We start from the raw sequence: 13,659 nt of genomic DNA on the forward strand, positions 1-13,659 counted from the left end.
ATCCTCAAACTACTGACAGATAATTTCATCGTTGCAATTTGTGAAAATTTTGTGTTACCATATAAGATCATGTTCTGCACTAGTTTGTGCATGATTTTCTAATACAAATTAATGTAAAAAATCCTAAAAATCAATTTCCATCAAACTACTGAAACTGGTCTAGCCAACCATACCAAATTGTAAGTTTGTAACAATAACTGGGGCAATTGACAGGAATGGTCTTCACTAGAAATGTTAGTCAAGTTAGTTGAACTCCTTAATCATATTCATATCTACCTTGTCCTCTATTGTAGCATATAAAATCATTCCTTATCTCAGTGTAATCAAACATAGACCATTCTATTACACGTCAATCTTCCATAAAAAACGCTAATCCTCTTACCCCTCACGGCTTTTCAAATAAGGGTTACTAGCAACCCTTACAGTGGCTTCAGTAAAATTATTGGTTAATGGTCAGGTTAGTACTTCCTGCACAACCTCTATGATGAGCAGTTTCACACCATGTGCAAACATCATTACAGGAAGCACTAATAATGGTTTAGTGCCACCAAGTACTTGTTGTGATTCATTAAGGTCTTTGATGAGCACTAATATGGATTGTGCTTGCTTGGTTATCTCAGCCAATGCTCCATTTTTCCAACAACCCATTAGCCAAGCTCTTGCCCTCTCCCTCTCACAAGCATGCAGCATTAATGGAGTTCCTTTACAGTGCAAAGGTGCAAATTCAATTCATGCTCCATTGCATATAAATATTTATACATCTTGACAAACTTCAATTTTCCCATTTTCATTTCCTGATAAACCAATTAGATTTCTAATAGTGTTTTTTTATTTATTGGGAGGGTACATTGCAGCTTCTGGTTCTCCTTTACCAGTTCCAGGTATTGATTAACTTCATTTCACAAGATTATATTTTTCCTTGTCAGTACGTTTGATATATATTACTGCATTTCCCAAAATTCAGTCGTACGTATTACTGTTACTTTTCAAATATTTTTTTACCTAGGTAAAAATTCCCTTAAAACTATATTCTTGTAATCAACTTTTATTTGTAATCGAGATTATCAAAATATTTAATTTGGATTTCTTTTTCAATTATGCTCTTTCTTTGGTAAAAAAAAAAAACTAACTAAAATAACAGATACGTTTCGGCCTGACCCTGCAGTTCTTGGACCGGACAGCCCAACTCTCCCTTCAATTGCTAACATCACAATTAAGCCCAAGGTATAACGAATGTGCCCAAAGGGTTTTTTTTTATAAAGAAAATGGACATAAATCCACAAATGGATACAATTAAAATTTTAATTTACTGATAATGATAATGTAATTTTTTTTTACTTTGTTAGCAAATAAAAAATTACTTTTGGTGTGAATTTTAAAAGAATTTTTATAAAAGTTAATAAATATTTTATATGAGAACTTGTTATTAAATGACAACAGTAGGATTACCCAGGTGACGTACAGACTATTTTTTAAAATACTTTTTATTTAATAACAATTAAATTAATAATGTAATTTTAAAATCAATTCATAATCTACGGTAATGAAAATTAATGTTATCATCATGTTAATCAGTTCAAGAGTTATAAAAGAAATTTGATGCAAATAAACTTTTAATATAAGAGAAGCAATCTTGTTAACCTAAAATATAAGAATCCTCTCAATTTTGTAATAAATCAATGGATAAATTGATTAAAGTTTTATTTATATCAATATGACTTATCTAAAAATAAATGGTTCATATTAGTACCACAAAAATAGAAAAATAGAATGAATGTCAATGAGGACAAGACATAAGTTACACCATTTTTATATAGAGTAAAAAAAAAAAAAAGTTTAACTTGATGTCAAAATCTTATATCATCAATCTATTTGGGAATTGGTGGTATAACTTTTAGAATGATTATTGTAAGATACTGATGATTTATAATTAGAACAAAAAGACAATGCAAAAACATCTTTTACAATTTCTTTCAAACTAATTCCAACTATAGATCCACTAAAATGAGAAATTGAGCAGATTAACAAATGTTGGCTATGGGCAAAGCACAAAAATATGAGAATATGCAATTGGCGCGGGAATTGTCAGCAGCATCACCTGTGGAAGCAGACACACCTACTAGAACTAGAATTCCACAAATCCGACCAGTGTTGACTCCACGTCCTTCTACATCTCATTCATCTTTTATTTCCCCCTCAGCTTTTCCATTCTTCATAAGAATCATGGTTTTTGGCCTCTATTCGTAATTGTTAATGTTCAATTTATAACAACAAACCCTAATCCAGGGATGAATGACATATGTAAGGAGGTGCGCAAGAGCTTTAGCGTCCTCCCTCAAACTTCTTTTAAGTGTATACTATATTAGATCTTAATGCACGAGTAATTTTTTTTTATTAACTATCCTATCAATATCAACCAACCAATCAATTAATATCAATATCAATATATCATATCATCATATGTTAATATAAAAGAATATTCTTTTTTTTCTTTCAATCCAAATTTAACTCACATTAATTAATTTATAATTAGAATTTTAAAATTAGTTTAATATTAAATGTGATTAAGTTAAAGAAATATTAAATATATAAATAAATAATTTAATATTAAATTGTAATTAAATCAATCAAATGTATAATGTGATATATTAAAAAGTTGTCAGGCGTTTAATAGATTTAGAAAATAAATTTATAGAAAATGACTAATTTCTCATGAGAGTTAAAAAATTCAGTATTTATACAATATTTTGTTAATTTCTCTTAATTTTTTAATTTATTGTGTAGTTTGTACTCCTATTTTTTCAATAATTTTTATTTTATTTTATTTTAGTATAAAAGACAAAGTCTTGTATACATTTTATGATGCAACCAAAAGTAAAGTCTAATTTTTTGAATATAAAAAATTGGAAATAGCTGTCATTAAATCAATAATTTTAAATTTACTAACTTTTTAATTATTTAAAAATTGTTATAAACTTTTAAAATATGTTATAATTTTTTAATTGATATTGAGAATATTTAAAATGAATTCATTATTCGCTATGTTTGGTTTTGGCTTTGGCTTTTTCAAATGTTTTGAATCTTGGTCATCAGATATATTCAATGCCTGGAGAGGATCCAAATCCCATCATCACTCTCTTTCACGCACAGCGTCACCCCTTCCCCGTTCACGCGACTGCTTCTCCTAGTACGACGGACGATTTCTCTCTTCTCTCGTTTTTTTCCGACGCGGTTTAAATCCGGCGAGGTCACCACTGTCACTCCGCTCGTTTTCCAGTTCGGGTGAGGTTTCTGTTTTCGCCCTTTTTATGTGTTTCTATTGTCTTTTTGCCTTTCTATTGCTTTCGCCCTTTCCCCTGTTTTTGCGTTTCTTAAAGTTACTTTCTTTTTAAGATTTTATAATAGAAATCTGCATATTTGCATACATATCTAATTTTTTTATAACGTATCGTATCCTTAATTTCTAAAAATTTGCCTTACCGTATCCGTGTCTTATCTAGGCTTCATAGAGCCCCAGCATCGACTTCAAATGCTTCTCAAAATGAGGTTAAAATGATCCAGCTTGGGGACATTGTAAACAAATTGATGAAGGTGGTTCAAAAGTCACTATGATGTGTGTGCGTGTGTGTATATATAATTGTTAATTTTTTAATACATACCGGGTCAAACTGAGCCAATTACTGACCCACCGGTTGAACCACTGACCCACTATTTCAACCAAGCTGGTTTTCATAATATTGCTTTGAATGTACAGGTTTTTATTGAACTCATTCAGAAATTCATCTTCGCAAAGTTGCTGATAGTTGAATATGCTTGCAATAAGAAAGCTCAAAACAGGACCTGATATCCCTTTTGTTTTATATGTCATGGCTGCTAATTGCAATTATGGCACAGCCCGAGTTTCTAGTAACAAAAGTGTCCAGTCTATTGTTAAGTCCGTTGGCTCTTATTTAGCCAACTCAAGTTGGCAAGCATTTCCACTTGGATCAGAGAATAAATTTGCTCTTCAAGGACTATATGTCTCTAGTGTGGCTGAAAGGTCCAGGCTCAAGACCCAGCAAAAGTTAGTTTGGAGATACAAAATGCTATTGATGCAAATCAATTAGATTATTCATGGAAATTATTTGAGCAGCATATGCACATGGAGGGATTTCCCCGAAAATCTGTCATCAGCAAGCTTGTAACAAGTTATGTGGACAGCCTTGATATTCAATATCTAGAAAAAGCTTATGAATTGGTTGAATGTGCCATTGAGGAAGGTAAACAAGTCTTGTTAGAAAAGGAGGTGCTGATCTACGTTAGCTTTGGCCTTGCAAAAGCCAGACTACCAGTTCCATCATCAACTGTCTTAAGAAAGATGATAGCTATCGAGCATTTCACCCCAGTCACTGCTTGGTCTGCAGTTTTGGCACACATGTCACAAACAGCAGAGGGAAGTTACCTTGCTGCTGAGTTGATTCTTGAAATAGGTTATTTGTTCCAGAATAATAGAGTAGATCTGCGTAAGAAGAGCAATGCACCTTTGATAGCCATGAAACCAAACGCTGCTGCTTTTAACATTGCTTTGGCAGGGTGTCTCTTATTTGAGACATCTAGGAAGGCAGAGGAGCTTCTTGATATGATGCCTCGAATTGGTGTCAAAGCTGATGCAAATTTACTGATAATAATGGCACGTGTATATGAGAGAAATGGGCAAAGAGAAGAGCTCAAGAAGCTGCAAAGGCACATGGAGGAAGCTCCAAATCTAAATGATTTAGAGTTCCGACAGTTCTATAATTGTTTGTTGACATGCCATTTGAAATTTAGGGATCTAGATTCTGCATCAAACATGGTTTTGGAAATGCTTAGGAAAGCAAAGGAAGCAAGAAATTCTCTTGCAGCTGCCAAATTTATGACAAATGCTGCTGAAATTGATCATAGCCACTCTCCTGGACTGGCTTCTGTGCATAGTTTGAACAACAGTAAAGATTTATATAGTTTACAAAATAACAGGCCAATTACAAATGCTGTATTATCTTATGAGGAGTTTTCTAAAGATAGAAATTTCTTAAAGCTTGAATCAGAGTCAAAAGCTATACTTAGTTCATTATTAGCTAAGTTGCAGATGCAGGTGAATTTGATTACAACCAAACATGGTATACTGTAGCCAACTGAAACAATTTATGTGAAATTAGTTAAAGCTTTTCTAGAAGCTGGCAAGACCAAGGATTTAGCAGTGTTTCTTCTGAACGCAGAAAGAGAAGATTCTCCCTTTTCCAATGACAACTCAGCCTTGGTTCATGTTATTAATGCATGCATTTCACTTGGATGGCTGGATCAAGCACACGATCTCCTTGAAGAGATGCGTCTAGCTGGAGTTAGAACTGGTTCATCTGTATACTCCTCTCTTTTGAAAGCATATTGCCGAGCAAATAGAGCTGCAGATGTCACATCACTTCTGAGAGATGCTAAGATAGCTGGCATCCAGCTTGACTCAAGCTCTTATGAGGCAATGATTCAATCCAGGGTGCTCCAGCAAGACACACAGGGAGCACTCCAACTATTTAAAGAGAGGAAAGAGGCTAGAATTCCAAAAGTCACTCAACAAAACTCTGGCTTGATGGCCAAAAGTGGTACAGAGACTGATGAAGCTGGGCTGGTGACCAAGCTGTTGCAGGAAATCAAGGAAGGGCAGAGTGTGGATTGTGGAGTTCATGACTGGAACAATGTAATCCACTTTTTTTGCAAGAAGAGATTGATGCAAGATGCAGAAAAAGCTCTAAAGAAGATGAGAAGCTTAGGTCACTTGCCAAATGCGCAAACTTTCCATTCTATGGTCACCGGGTATGCTGCCATTGGAGGGAATTATCAAGAGGTGACAGAACTGTCGGGTGAGATGAAAGCTCTTGCTTCTTCTATATCCATGAAGTTTGATCAGGAACTTCTCGATTCCGTGCTGTATACGTTTGTGAGGGGCGGATTCTTCACTCGAGCCAATGAAGTTGTGACGATGATGGAAAAAGGAAAAATGTTTGTTGACAAGTACAAGTATCGAATGCTATTCTTGAAATACCATAAATCACTTTACAAAGGAAAGGCTCCGAAATTTCAGACAGAATCCCAACTAAACAAAAGGGAAGCAGCCCTGGCTTTTAAAAGGTGGATAGGCTTGAATTGAGCAAAATATCAACGAAACCAAATATTTGCTCTTGCAAGTTTCAAACCATCATCTTCATGACATAAGCTGTTGAATTTTTATTATCTCTCCTTTTCTCATATTTACAGGGTTAACACTAATGTACTAACAATGTGAATAAACCAACACTATTTTATGTATAATATTCAATTAAGTTATAGATCTTCAGTTCCATCATTTTTAGGCAACAAATAGAAGATTGTGTGACACATGCATTCATGCATGCATGGTTGTTGGTCCATAGGAATGTAGTCCCACCCCAACTCTCTTCCTCAATATTTGTTGATGCATTTTTGTCAATCCTGAGAACATTGTTATTTGTGAATTCTGATTTCTGAGACACCAGGGCAGTGAAAGAAGCAAAGAAATGGAAAGGAATTGCGTGTTTTGTAGTAGATGCAGGGCTCAGCAATACAGCATAAACTGTTTTGCTTTTGTTGCCTGCACGGGTATGCATCTCAAGAAATGGGCCATGGAAAAGTAATTGCTGAAACAGTAATCTTACGCCAACTATGATATCACTTGCTGATACATTCCACTCAATTCAACTGACAATTTGCACAGCAATATTGTAGAAAGACTAATGTTATTTTAACATCAATTTTCTAACGATTTATTTTGTTTCCCCCCATTTATTCCACTCACATTGCATGTCTTCTCATGTTTTTTCTTTCTTTTTTCTAATTGTAAAAAAGTTTTGAGAGGAATATCTTATTAGAAAAAAAAGGAGGCAAGTCAAAGTGGATTTTTTTTTGTCGGGTGAGGTGGGAGAGTGGGTAAAGGAATGGAATAAAAGGTGACCGTTAAGAAGAAAACATTTTATTTTAATATAAATTTTCTATATAAAATATAAAAATTGTTATTCTTCACGTGAATATTACTAGTAATTATCATTACATAAAAAATTAGAAAGTCGTTGATGAGATGGGGAGGAATTGAAAAATTAAAAAGTATATTATAAATCATTTCAAGTTCACTCAAATTATAATGATTTGATTATGTTGTGTTATTTGATATATGAAATATTACTAATTTCTAATAAAGATTTCGTGTATTAAACGAGTATTTGTTAATATAAAAAAATAAGATATAAATTAAAAAATGTATATTATAAATCATTTCAAGTTCACTCAAATTATAAAAACTGAGATTTATTAAAAAAAAAACTGAGATATGCATGCACTTGAAATACAGTAAAATTAACTCTTATTTCACGGAGAAATCTAACTCGGTTGAAAAGAGTGACTAAATTATTATAAATTTTTCTTACATGTCTTTGACTTTTAGGAATAAATTTTTTTTATCGGATTATTTCAAAATTAATTAAGGTGAGGCAATACTACCGGTAAAAAAAAAAGAAAAAAGTTGCAAGTCAATATACTTTTACTTTGTCTTTTGTTAATTGTTTCTTCAAGGTAACTGCAGTCATTCCGATGCTTTTGATATGTTGATTTCACGAACACAAACAAATTAGCAAGATTTGACAATGACGTAAACGAAACTTAATTAATCACTTTCACTATTAGCTGGAAAACAAAGTCCAATAATTGCGACATTACGAAGAATAACAAACTTAATATAATATGTCTTTGGGAATAGTTGCTCTTTTTTTTTTTGGGAGGTACTAGTTAAAATACTAGTGGTTGGAGAAGGGAGAAGCAAGAGAGAAAAGTGAGGTTGTGGTTGGAATTTTTCAACTAATAACAAAATTAATAAATTGATATTTGTTGATAAAAAAATATAAAAAAATTAGTTAAAATGCTAATATAGTATAGTGAATAAAATAATGCTAGAATAATATACACGCTTTTTCTGGTTTATAAAAAGCAAATCCACGTCTTCTATAAAGAGACCCTTTTTCTGTACAAGATAAATGCAAAATAAACAAGTGAAATGTATGAATGCATTAACTTATGACGAGGGAATGTGGATTGAGCATCAAATTCATTGGCAGATTTGTCCTACAAATCACTTGTTTACGTTGAGAATTTATTGGGAAGGTTAATGGAAGTTGCATCCATGATGATAGTGGTCTACATTTTAGATTTTGACAACTTAGACGTGGGTCATTATTGGGGTCAGAAAATTTCTTCTCTGAAAGGATCAACATTAGTCAAGCAAAAGGTACACTTTGCTACGTACATCTCTTTCAATTACATCGCTAAAACAATTTTTGTCATTCTTTAACGGATTAGCTTTATTGAAACCTATCACGAAAAATTCTAAACCGGACGATCCAAAAAAAAATAAGGACCACAAAAGCTTTTGTTCTTTGGTGTAACAAATTATTTAGACATCATCATTCTTGTTAACATTATGTGAATTGAAATTATTCCTTTATGAATAAACATTGACTGAAACTGAACAAATGTTTGCTCGAAGAAACGTGCCCGAATCAGAATGAAACAAAAGGAAAAAGAAGTTTGGGCATTGGGTACAATTAATGACTTACTGGTAAAAGCCAACAAAGAAGTGTAAGTAGTGTAGTTCCTTTTCCCTTTTCATTGCAACTTATTCATATAAACAAAATTGAAAACAACGTAAATTTTGTTCATTAGCTTCAATGATTCTCACTAAAGCTGCTGTAAGAAAATAATAGGATGGTTAAGATAAAACTAAAAAATAATTAACACGGGATACAAATATTCCCTTGGTTTATCTCAATTGTGTAAAAGAATATAAGTCAAACACCTTGGTTAGAATCTTCAAATCCTGCAAAAATAACAAAGACAAGAAAATTAGTGAAGTAAAACTTCTACTTGTTATTTCACAAAGTCATAGCATGAGTTAACTTCAGTTACAATATCTTCTTTTTTTGTTCTTGTTGAATCCGAGATGTCCTCTAGCCAAGTGTCGGAGACTAATCTCTTGAAGTAGTGTGATCTATATAAGAGACTAACCTGTTGTCATTCATGAGAGCTGAGAATAGATGTTGTATATTTTCTTAGATCCACATAGCCATTATTCTACCAATAAGGTTGTAAGCCGCAAATATCCATAGTTAACTCTGCAGCTGCAACAATAAGGTATGAAGAAGGTTTAGCAGTTATAAAAAACTTTCGTATCCCATTGCCCAGAGGCTCTTCGCTATGCGAAGGTATGGGGGAGGGATGTTGTACGCAGCCTTACCCTTGCATATGCAAAGAGACTGTTTCCGGATTCGAACCCATGACCAACAAGTCACCAAGGCACAACTTTAGCAGTTATAGATAGAAAAAATGCAGAGAAACTGAGGAAAGGAAAGAGGGGCAAAGGAAAACCTTGTTAGGGAGTGTGACAGTAACAGAATGTCTCAATCATCATTGTGGCTGGCAATGGCTCACTGTATAGCCTACCTAAAAGAGGAGGGGCCGCAAGTCAAGGATAGGATAAGACTTGCATGACATCTCAACTAGAAACTTTATTAGGAAGAACGACATGGTCAAATCCATTACTGTCAAGAAATCTTTGAAATATTTATAGCATCAACTTCTGCAGACTCAAATTAATAGCCAGGAATAGACAATAGAATTACTTCTTCCTTGAAATGGATCTTGGGGTTAGAAATATGTCTACTTATTTGGTGAAAGTAGGTACGGCTAGACCTAAACTATTTGGTCAATTAGCAATTAACTAACTAATTTTGATGACCAAGACCAGTTAGAAGTCCTGCGCATATTGGATCTTGGCCTTCATTGAATTTTGAAGTTGTAGGAAATACAATTAATGGCAAAGCCGAGTTTGGTTTGTTGTAAGATTCTAAAGGATGATTGAACAAGGCAGATGATATTTAATGGAGTTTTCTTGTTGAGGTGAATTACCTTGTGTGGTACACTGAGCTGTTTCAGTTCCCTCAAAATAGTCAAGTTGATCTCATGGAATAAGAATTATTGGCATTCATCAAAAGTAGTTCATATCAGTGTAGCTGTAACAATGTGAATGTGGAAACAACTCTACTACTTCAATCCTGGAACTGGCGCTTTTCTTTATTTGGTTACAGCTAACAGACTCAACCTCTGCCAAGAACATGCTATACACTGGCCGATGATCAGAAAACCTTGACTCCCCACGAACATATGATAATTGGTGAAGGCCCCTTCCATACCACAAGATACGATCACACCTTCATGAGTAGAGATTTGGTTTATTTACATAAATAATGATATAATTTTAAAATAATGATCCAGGATAATTCATTTGACAATAGTATCATTTACTTGCCCCACCCTCCATTTACATTTTCACTTCATTGATTCACACAAGAAGTTATTTGCAAGAAATAAGACTACCATGCTGGAGTTCTTCTCTTTTGTTTTGAGCGTCTGTCATCACCTGCATATCTGTCTGAATTGTTTGAATACTTATAAGTCGGAGGAAAATATATTTTCCCTTCATTCCATCCTTCAAAGACTCGACCTTGCCTCTGCTCTATACACAACTGAAAGCAAAATATATCAAATGTTCAGGTAAAACTTAGAAGCAATATGAGAAAGGAGCAAAGATTAATCAGAATTGCTTGTAAAGGGACAAAGAAGTAACATGCCTGATCATTCTCTAACAAAGTCTTCCAATCATGCATCTCAACAAGAGCTTTTGCTGCACGGTAAGAAAGGGCTATCCGATAATTTAAATCCCCCAGCCAAATTATTCGACTACACCAGTTAAACCAAAAGTTTAGTTCCTAACTAGGATACAAGTTAGCATTTAGTAGTGAACTTTATTTTATTTAAATTCACATTCTCCAACTATCAGATGCATGGTATAGATCAGATTCAGTAGAGAAGAGGGGCTTACTCATGTTCCAGAATTGTCTGAGGAGAATACTCATCACCGATGTCATGGACCGGGGGAAACCTTGTCTTTCTGAGAATTTCCATTACATCTGAATTTCTCCGTAACTCATCACCATCCTTTTGTCCAGATGTCAAATGACTACAAATGAAGCAAAAGCTTGTTTGGTGCAATGACATACTAATTGATATTGATCCCTGGAAAATCCAACAGAATGAAATGGTTTCCTTCCCTAGCTCATTATAAACTCCGCTATTGAAATAGATTGTCAAATATACCTTGTTTCCAAGATAGCCCATCAACCCTCTGCCAACACAAGACACTTTCATGTTGTGGACATCATCTCTTATATCACTCTTCACCCAAACAGTTAGAAATACCCCAACCATTTGCTTGCTAGCAACCAAGCTGTATCTAGAGTGTCCTGTCTGTCTATCACTGTCCTCCGTAGTGAAACAACCGCCATATGACATTGGTGAATATTGTGTTGTAATTGGAGAGCCACCAGTGCCGTTTTCTTCGTCTGAGGAACCCCACCGATAATTGGGGTCGTAGTCGCTCGTTCTGTGACCAAACATCACTCTATCACAGACACTGAGACGGCGCTCAAGGCAAGCTTGGGGCTTTATCATATCATTATCGATTCTCATACTACGGCTCAAGGATTGGAAGGATCTTCGTTGAAAGAAAGAAGTTGCCTTCTGCCTCATTGATCCTTCAAAATCAGCATCTAGCTCTACAATAGGATTAGGGAGGGGTGAAGGAGTGTGGCATCCGCCACTTGTTCCAGGAAGGCTGTTCAGGGTCCTTCTAATAAGGGCTAGCCATTTTCTTGCAGGACCATTGTCTTCTGTCCCCAAAACATTACCAGCATTAAGAGGTACAATTTCTTGAAATCTGAGGCCAAGAAAATGCAAAATTTTTCAGTGTGTGAACTTTTGCACAAGGAGATTGAACATTATATAGTCAATACTTTACCCAAGAACATAGATATCAGCGGGTGGAGATGTGTGAAGCCAATCTTCAAGGTTCAAATAACTTGGAGGTGACTTCCCTGCTACATTCCAAGTGGCAGCAAAGATTCTGTATCCAAAAGGGGGAAAAGAAGCTCAATAGAATAAAATCTCATAAATTTCATTGCAATAGTAACAGCTAGGATAATTAAGTGCAATACACAGCTACAAGAAGCATACCTATAGTTATACACATCTGTAACCTGAGCTTCATCAAGGTCATTCTTACCTCTTCGCATTCTGTCCGAGTACCATCTGCTTGATCTCTCTATGTATCAAAATAGAGATTAAACATCTGAGATTAGTAGAAAACAAAAGAATAGAAAAGGAAAAAAAAGAAACAAAAAGAAGAACAAATAGATTTCCAAAATTGGTCTAAATTTCTTTTGATCTTTTATATAGTAGAGGGATTTGGAATTATGTGGTCCTAAGAAATATGAAGGTAAAGAAGATACTGAACCTGATTTGCTTTTCCTGATGGTGCATGCCTCCCTTTCTGAGTAGTTGCTGCTACACTCTTCATCAACACCTGAAAAAGGAAAGCCATAAATAAAGTTAACAAAGCTGTGTGCTCTTTTCACGATCATTTTATCATCCTACTGAATCAAAACAAAAACAAAAACAAAAAAGCAGAATTATTTTTTATACCAAAAGGGTAGAATTAGAAACCATGGAACAAGAAAAACTACAAAGGGCAGATCTTGTGCTGCTACCCATTGAAACAGACAATAAAAAATTATATTTTAGTGCACACAGACAAATTAGTTGAACTAGAAGCAGAAAAAAAAAGCCCTTTTCGGGTTTAAAGAAAAAGTTAAGATTATTTCCTATTAGATAGCCCTAGAATGTAGATTACATCTAAGTGATGGGAAAAAAAATTGAAGAATCACCTTGGGAGAGAACATCATCTGCGTGAAAATCCTCAGCTTTGCTCTTGATATTGAACCACTTCTTGACCAATGATTTTGGCCAAGAAAGCTTGAACAAGAAAAACAGGGTAAGCAATGCCAATCCCAGAAAATCAAATGCAAATGAATTTTGAAGGATAGCTGGCATTTCTCAAACCTTGCTCTTCTTCGAGTTCTCATCTCTCATTGTTGAGACAAAAACTCACAACTTCATGCAGCTTTCTTTCTCTATTCACTGATAAGAAGGTTCTGAATTGACGTCACACTGTCTATTATTCCTTCTTTCAATCAAAGCTCCTTAGTACTTACTTTCATGAACGAACTGAGTGAGGAGTGAGTGTTAAGTTAGAAGACAATTTTATATCTCAAAACAGGACAACCTTAATTTCTGTTGTGTTTCATGTTTTGGTTTATGTCTCTTTATTCAAACAGATTAAAAAAAGGAGGGAAAAAATGGCTTAGGTGATGAAAGCAATGTGATGAGGCTGAAGGATATGTAGAAGTAAGAGATGGTTAAGTGCTGCCCCAGTTGTGAAATTTAAGGTTTTGAGGGTGAAGTGATGATGAGGAAGAAGAAGAAGGCAATGCAGAAGACATGAAGAGAGAGAGAGAGAGAGAGAGAGAGAGAGAGAAGCAGCAAATTTGAAGGGAGGCAAGTTTGTTTGGCTCTCTCTGGAGGCCTTTTACTTACAGCAAATCCAAGGCCTACCTCACCCACCCAACCTCACACACACAACCTCCAACTGACAACTATGGTTGCTTATATATATTGCTAATGCTCATATTCCTTAAC

At 34.6% G+C, this 13,659-nt stretch overlaps 3 protein-coding genes across 11 annotated transcripts; 2 read left to right on the plus strand and 1 right to left on the minus strand.

Annotated features, from left to right (window-relative positions):
- The first annotated feature begins 329 nt into the window (after positions 1-329).
- LOC100802027 (non-specific lipid transfer protein GPI-anchored 16) lies at positions 330-2,373 on the plus strand. 2 transcript variants are annotated; one of them, XM_041014079.1, is made up of 4 exons: positions 332-716; positions 855-881; positions 1,166-1,224; positions 2,021-2,373. In XM_041014079.1, exons 1-4 carry the CDS (start codon positions 482-484, stop codon positions 2,153-2,155), a joined length of 456 nt encoding a protein of 151 aa, XP_040870013.1. In that variant the 5' UTR covers positions 332-481; the 3' UTR covers positions 2,156-2,373. The 2 variants fall into 2 exon arrangements, with proteins under 2 accessions (NP_001402658.1, XP_040870013.1); NM_001415729.1 differs by lacking the exon at positions 1,166-1,224 and having other exon boundaries at positions 330-716.
- Positions 2,374-4,036: 1,663 nt separating this feature from the next.
- Positions 4,037-6,787, plus strand: LOC100809665 (pentatricopeptide repeat-containing protein At1g03100, mitochondrial-like; the record flags this gene model as incomplete). The annotated part of the gene is given in 1 exon segment (XM_026128034.2): positions 4,037-6,787. A coding segment is annotated over 1 exon segment (2,121 nt), but the record flags the coding sequence as incomplete, so codon positions are not given.
- A 1,857-nt stretch (positions 6,788-8,644) lies between these two features.
- On the minus strand, positions 8,645-13,628 carry LOC100803074 (type I inositol polyphosphate 5-phosphatase 4). Of its 8 annotated transcripts, XM_041014083.1 has the most exons (13): positions 13,024-13,618; positions 12,849-12,936; positions 12,419-12,487; positions 12,139-12,226; positions 11,924-12,028; positions 11,224-11,842; positions 10,949-11,142; positions 10,698-10,806; positions 10,444-10,592; positions 9,976-10,277; positions 9,436-9,510; positions 9,076-9,188; positions 8,645-8,887 (listed from the first exon to the last, which is right to left on the minus strand). In XM_041014083.1, the coding sequence occupies exons 1-10, from the start codon at positions 13,051-13,053 to the stop codon at positions 10,055-10,057; spliced, it is 1,674 nt and encodes a 557-aa protein (XP_040870017.1). In that variant the 5' UTR covers positions 13,054-13,618; the 3' UTR covers positions 8,645-8,887; positions 9,076-9,188; positions 9,436-9,510; positions 9,976-10,054. The 8 variants fall into 8 exon arrangements, with proteins under 8 accessions (XP_040870017.1, XP_040870016.1, XP_006576906.1 ...); XM_041014082.1 differs by having other exon boundaries at positions 9,436-9,506; positions 12,849-13,619; XM_006576843.4 differs by having other exon boundaries at positions 12,849-13,619.
- Between the last annotated feature and the right edge of the window lie 31 nt (positions 13,629-13,659).

The sequence above is a fragment of the Glycine max genome, chromosome 3 (assembly GCF_000004515.6).
Source record: "Glycine max cultivar Williams 82 chromosome 3, Glycine_max_v4.0, whole genome shotgun sequence".
NCBI classification, from domain to species: domain Eukaryota; kingdom Viridiplantae; phylum Streptophyta; class Magnoliopsida; order Fabales; family Fabaceae; genus Glycine; species Glycine max.

What these genes read in the sequence shown, in the direction of transcription:
- LOC100802027 (XM_041014079.1), top strand. Translation starts at nt 482, where the DNA reads ATGATGAGCAGTTTCACACCATGTGCAAACATCATTACAGGAAGCACT. An exon ending in AGTTCCTTTACAGTGCAAAG is followed by an intron (nt 717 to 854) that starts GTGCAAATTCAA and finishes GGTACATTGCAG; the next exon opens with CTTCTGGTTCTCCTTTACCA. An exon ending in ACATCACAATTAAGCCCAAG is followed by an intron (nt 1,225 to 2,020) that starts GTATAACGAATG and finishes GAAATTGAGCAG; the next exon opens with ATTAACAAATGTTGGCTATG.
- LOC100803074 (XM_041014080.1), bottom strand. Translation starts at nt 13,014, where the DNA reads ATGCCAGCTATCCTTCAAAATTCATTTGCATTTGATTTTCTGGGATTG. An exon ending in ACAGATGTGTATAACTATAG is followed by an intron (nt 12,029 to 12,138) that starts GTATGCTTCTTG and finishes TTTTGGATACAG; the next exon opens with AATCTTTGCTGCCACTTGGA. An exon ending in CTTTGTTAGAGAATGATCAG is followed by an intron (nt 10,593 to 10,697) that starts GCATGTTACTTC and finishes TTTTGCTTTCAG; the next exon opens with TTGTGTATAGAGCAGAGGCA.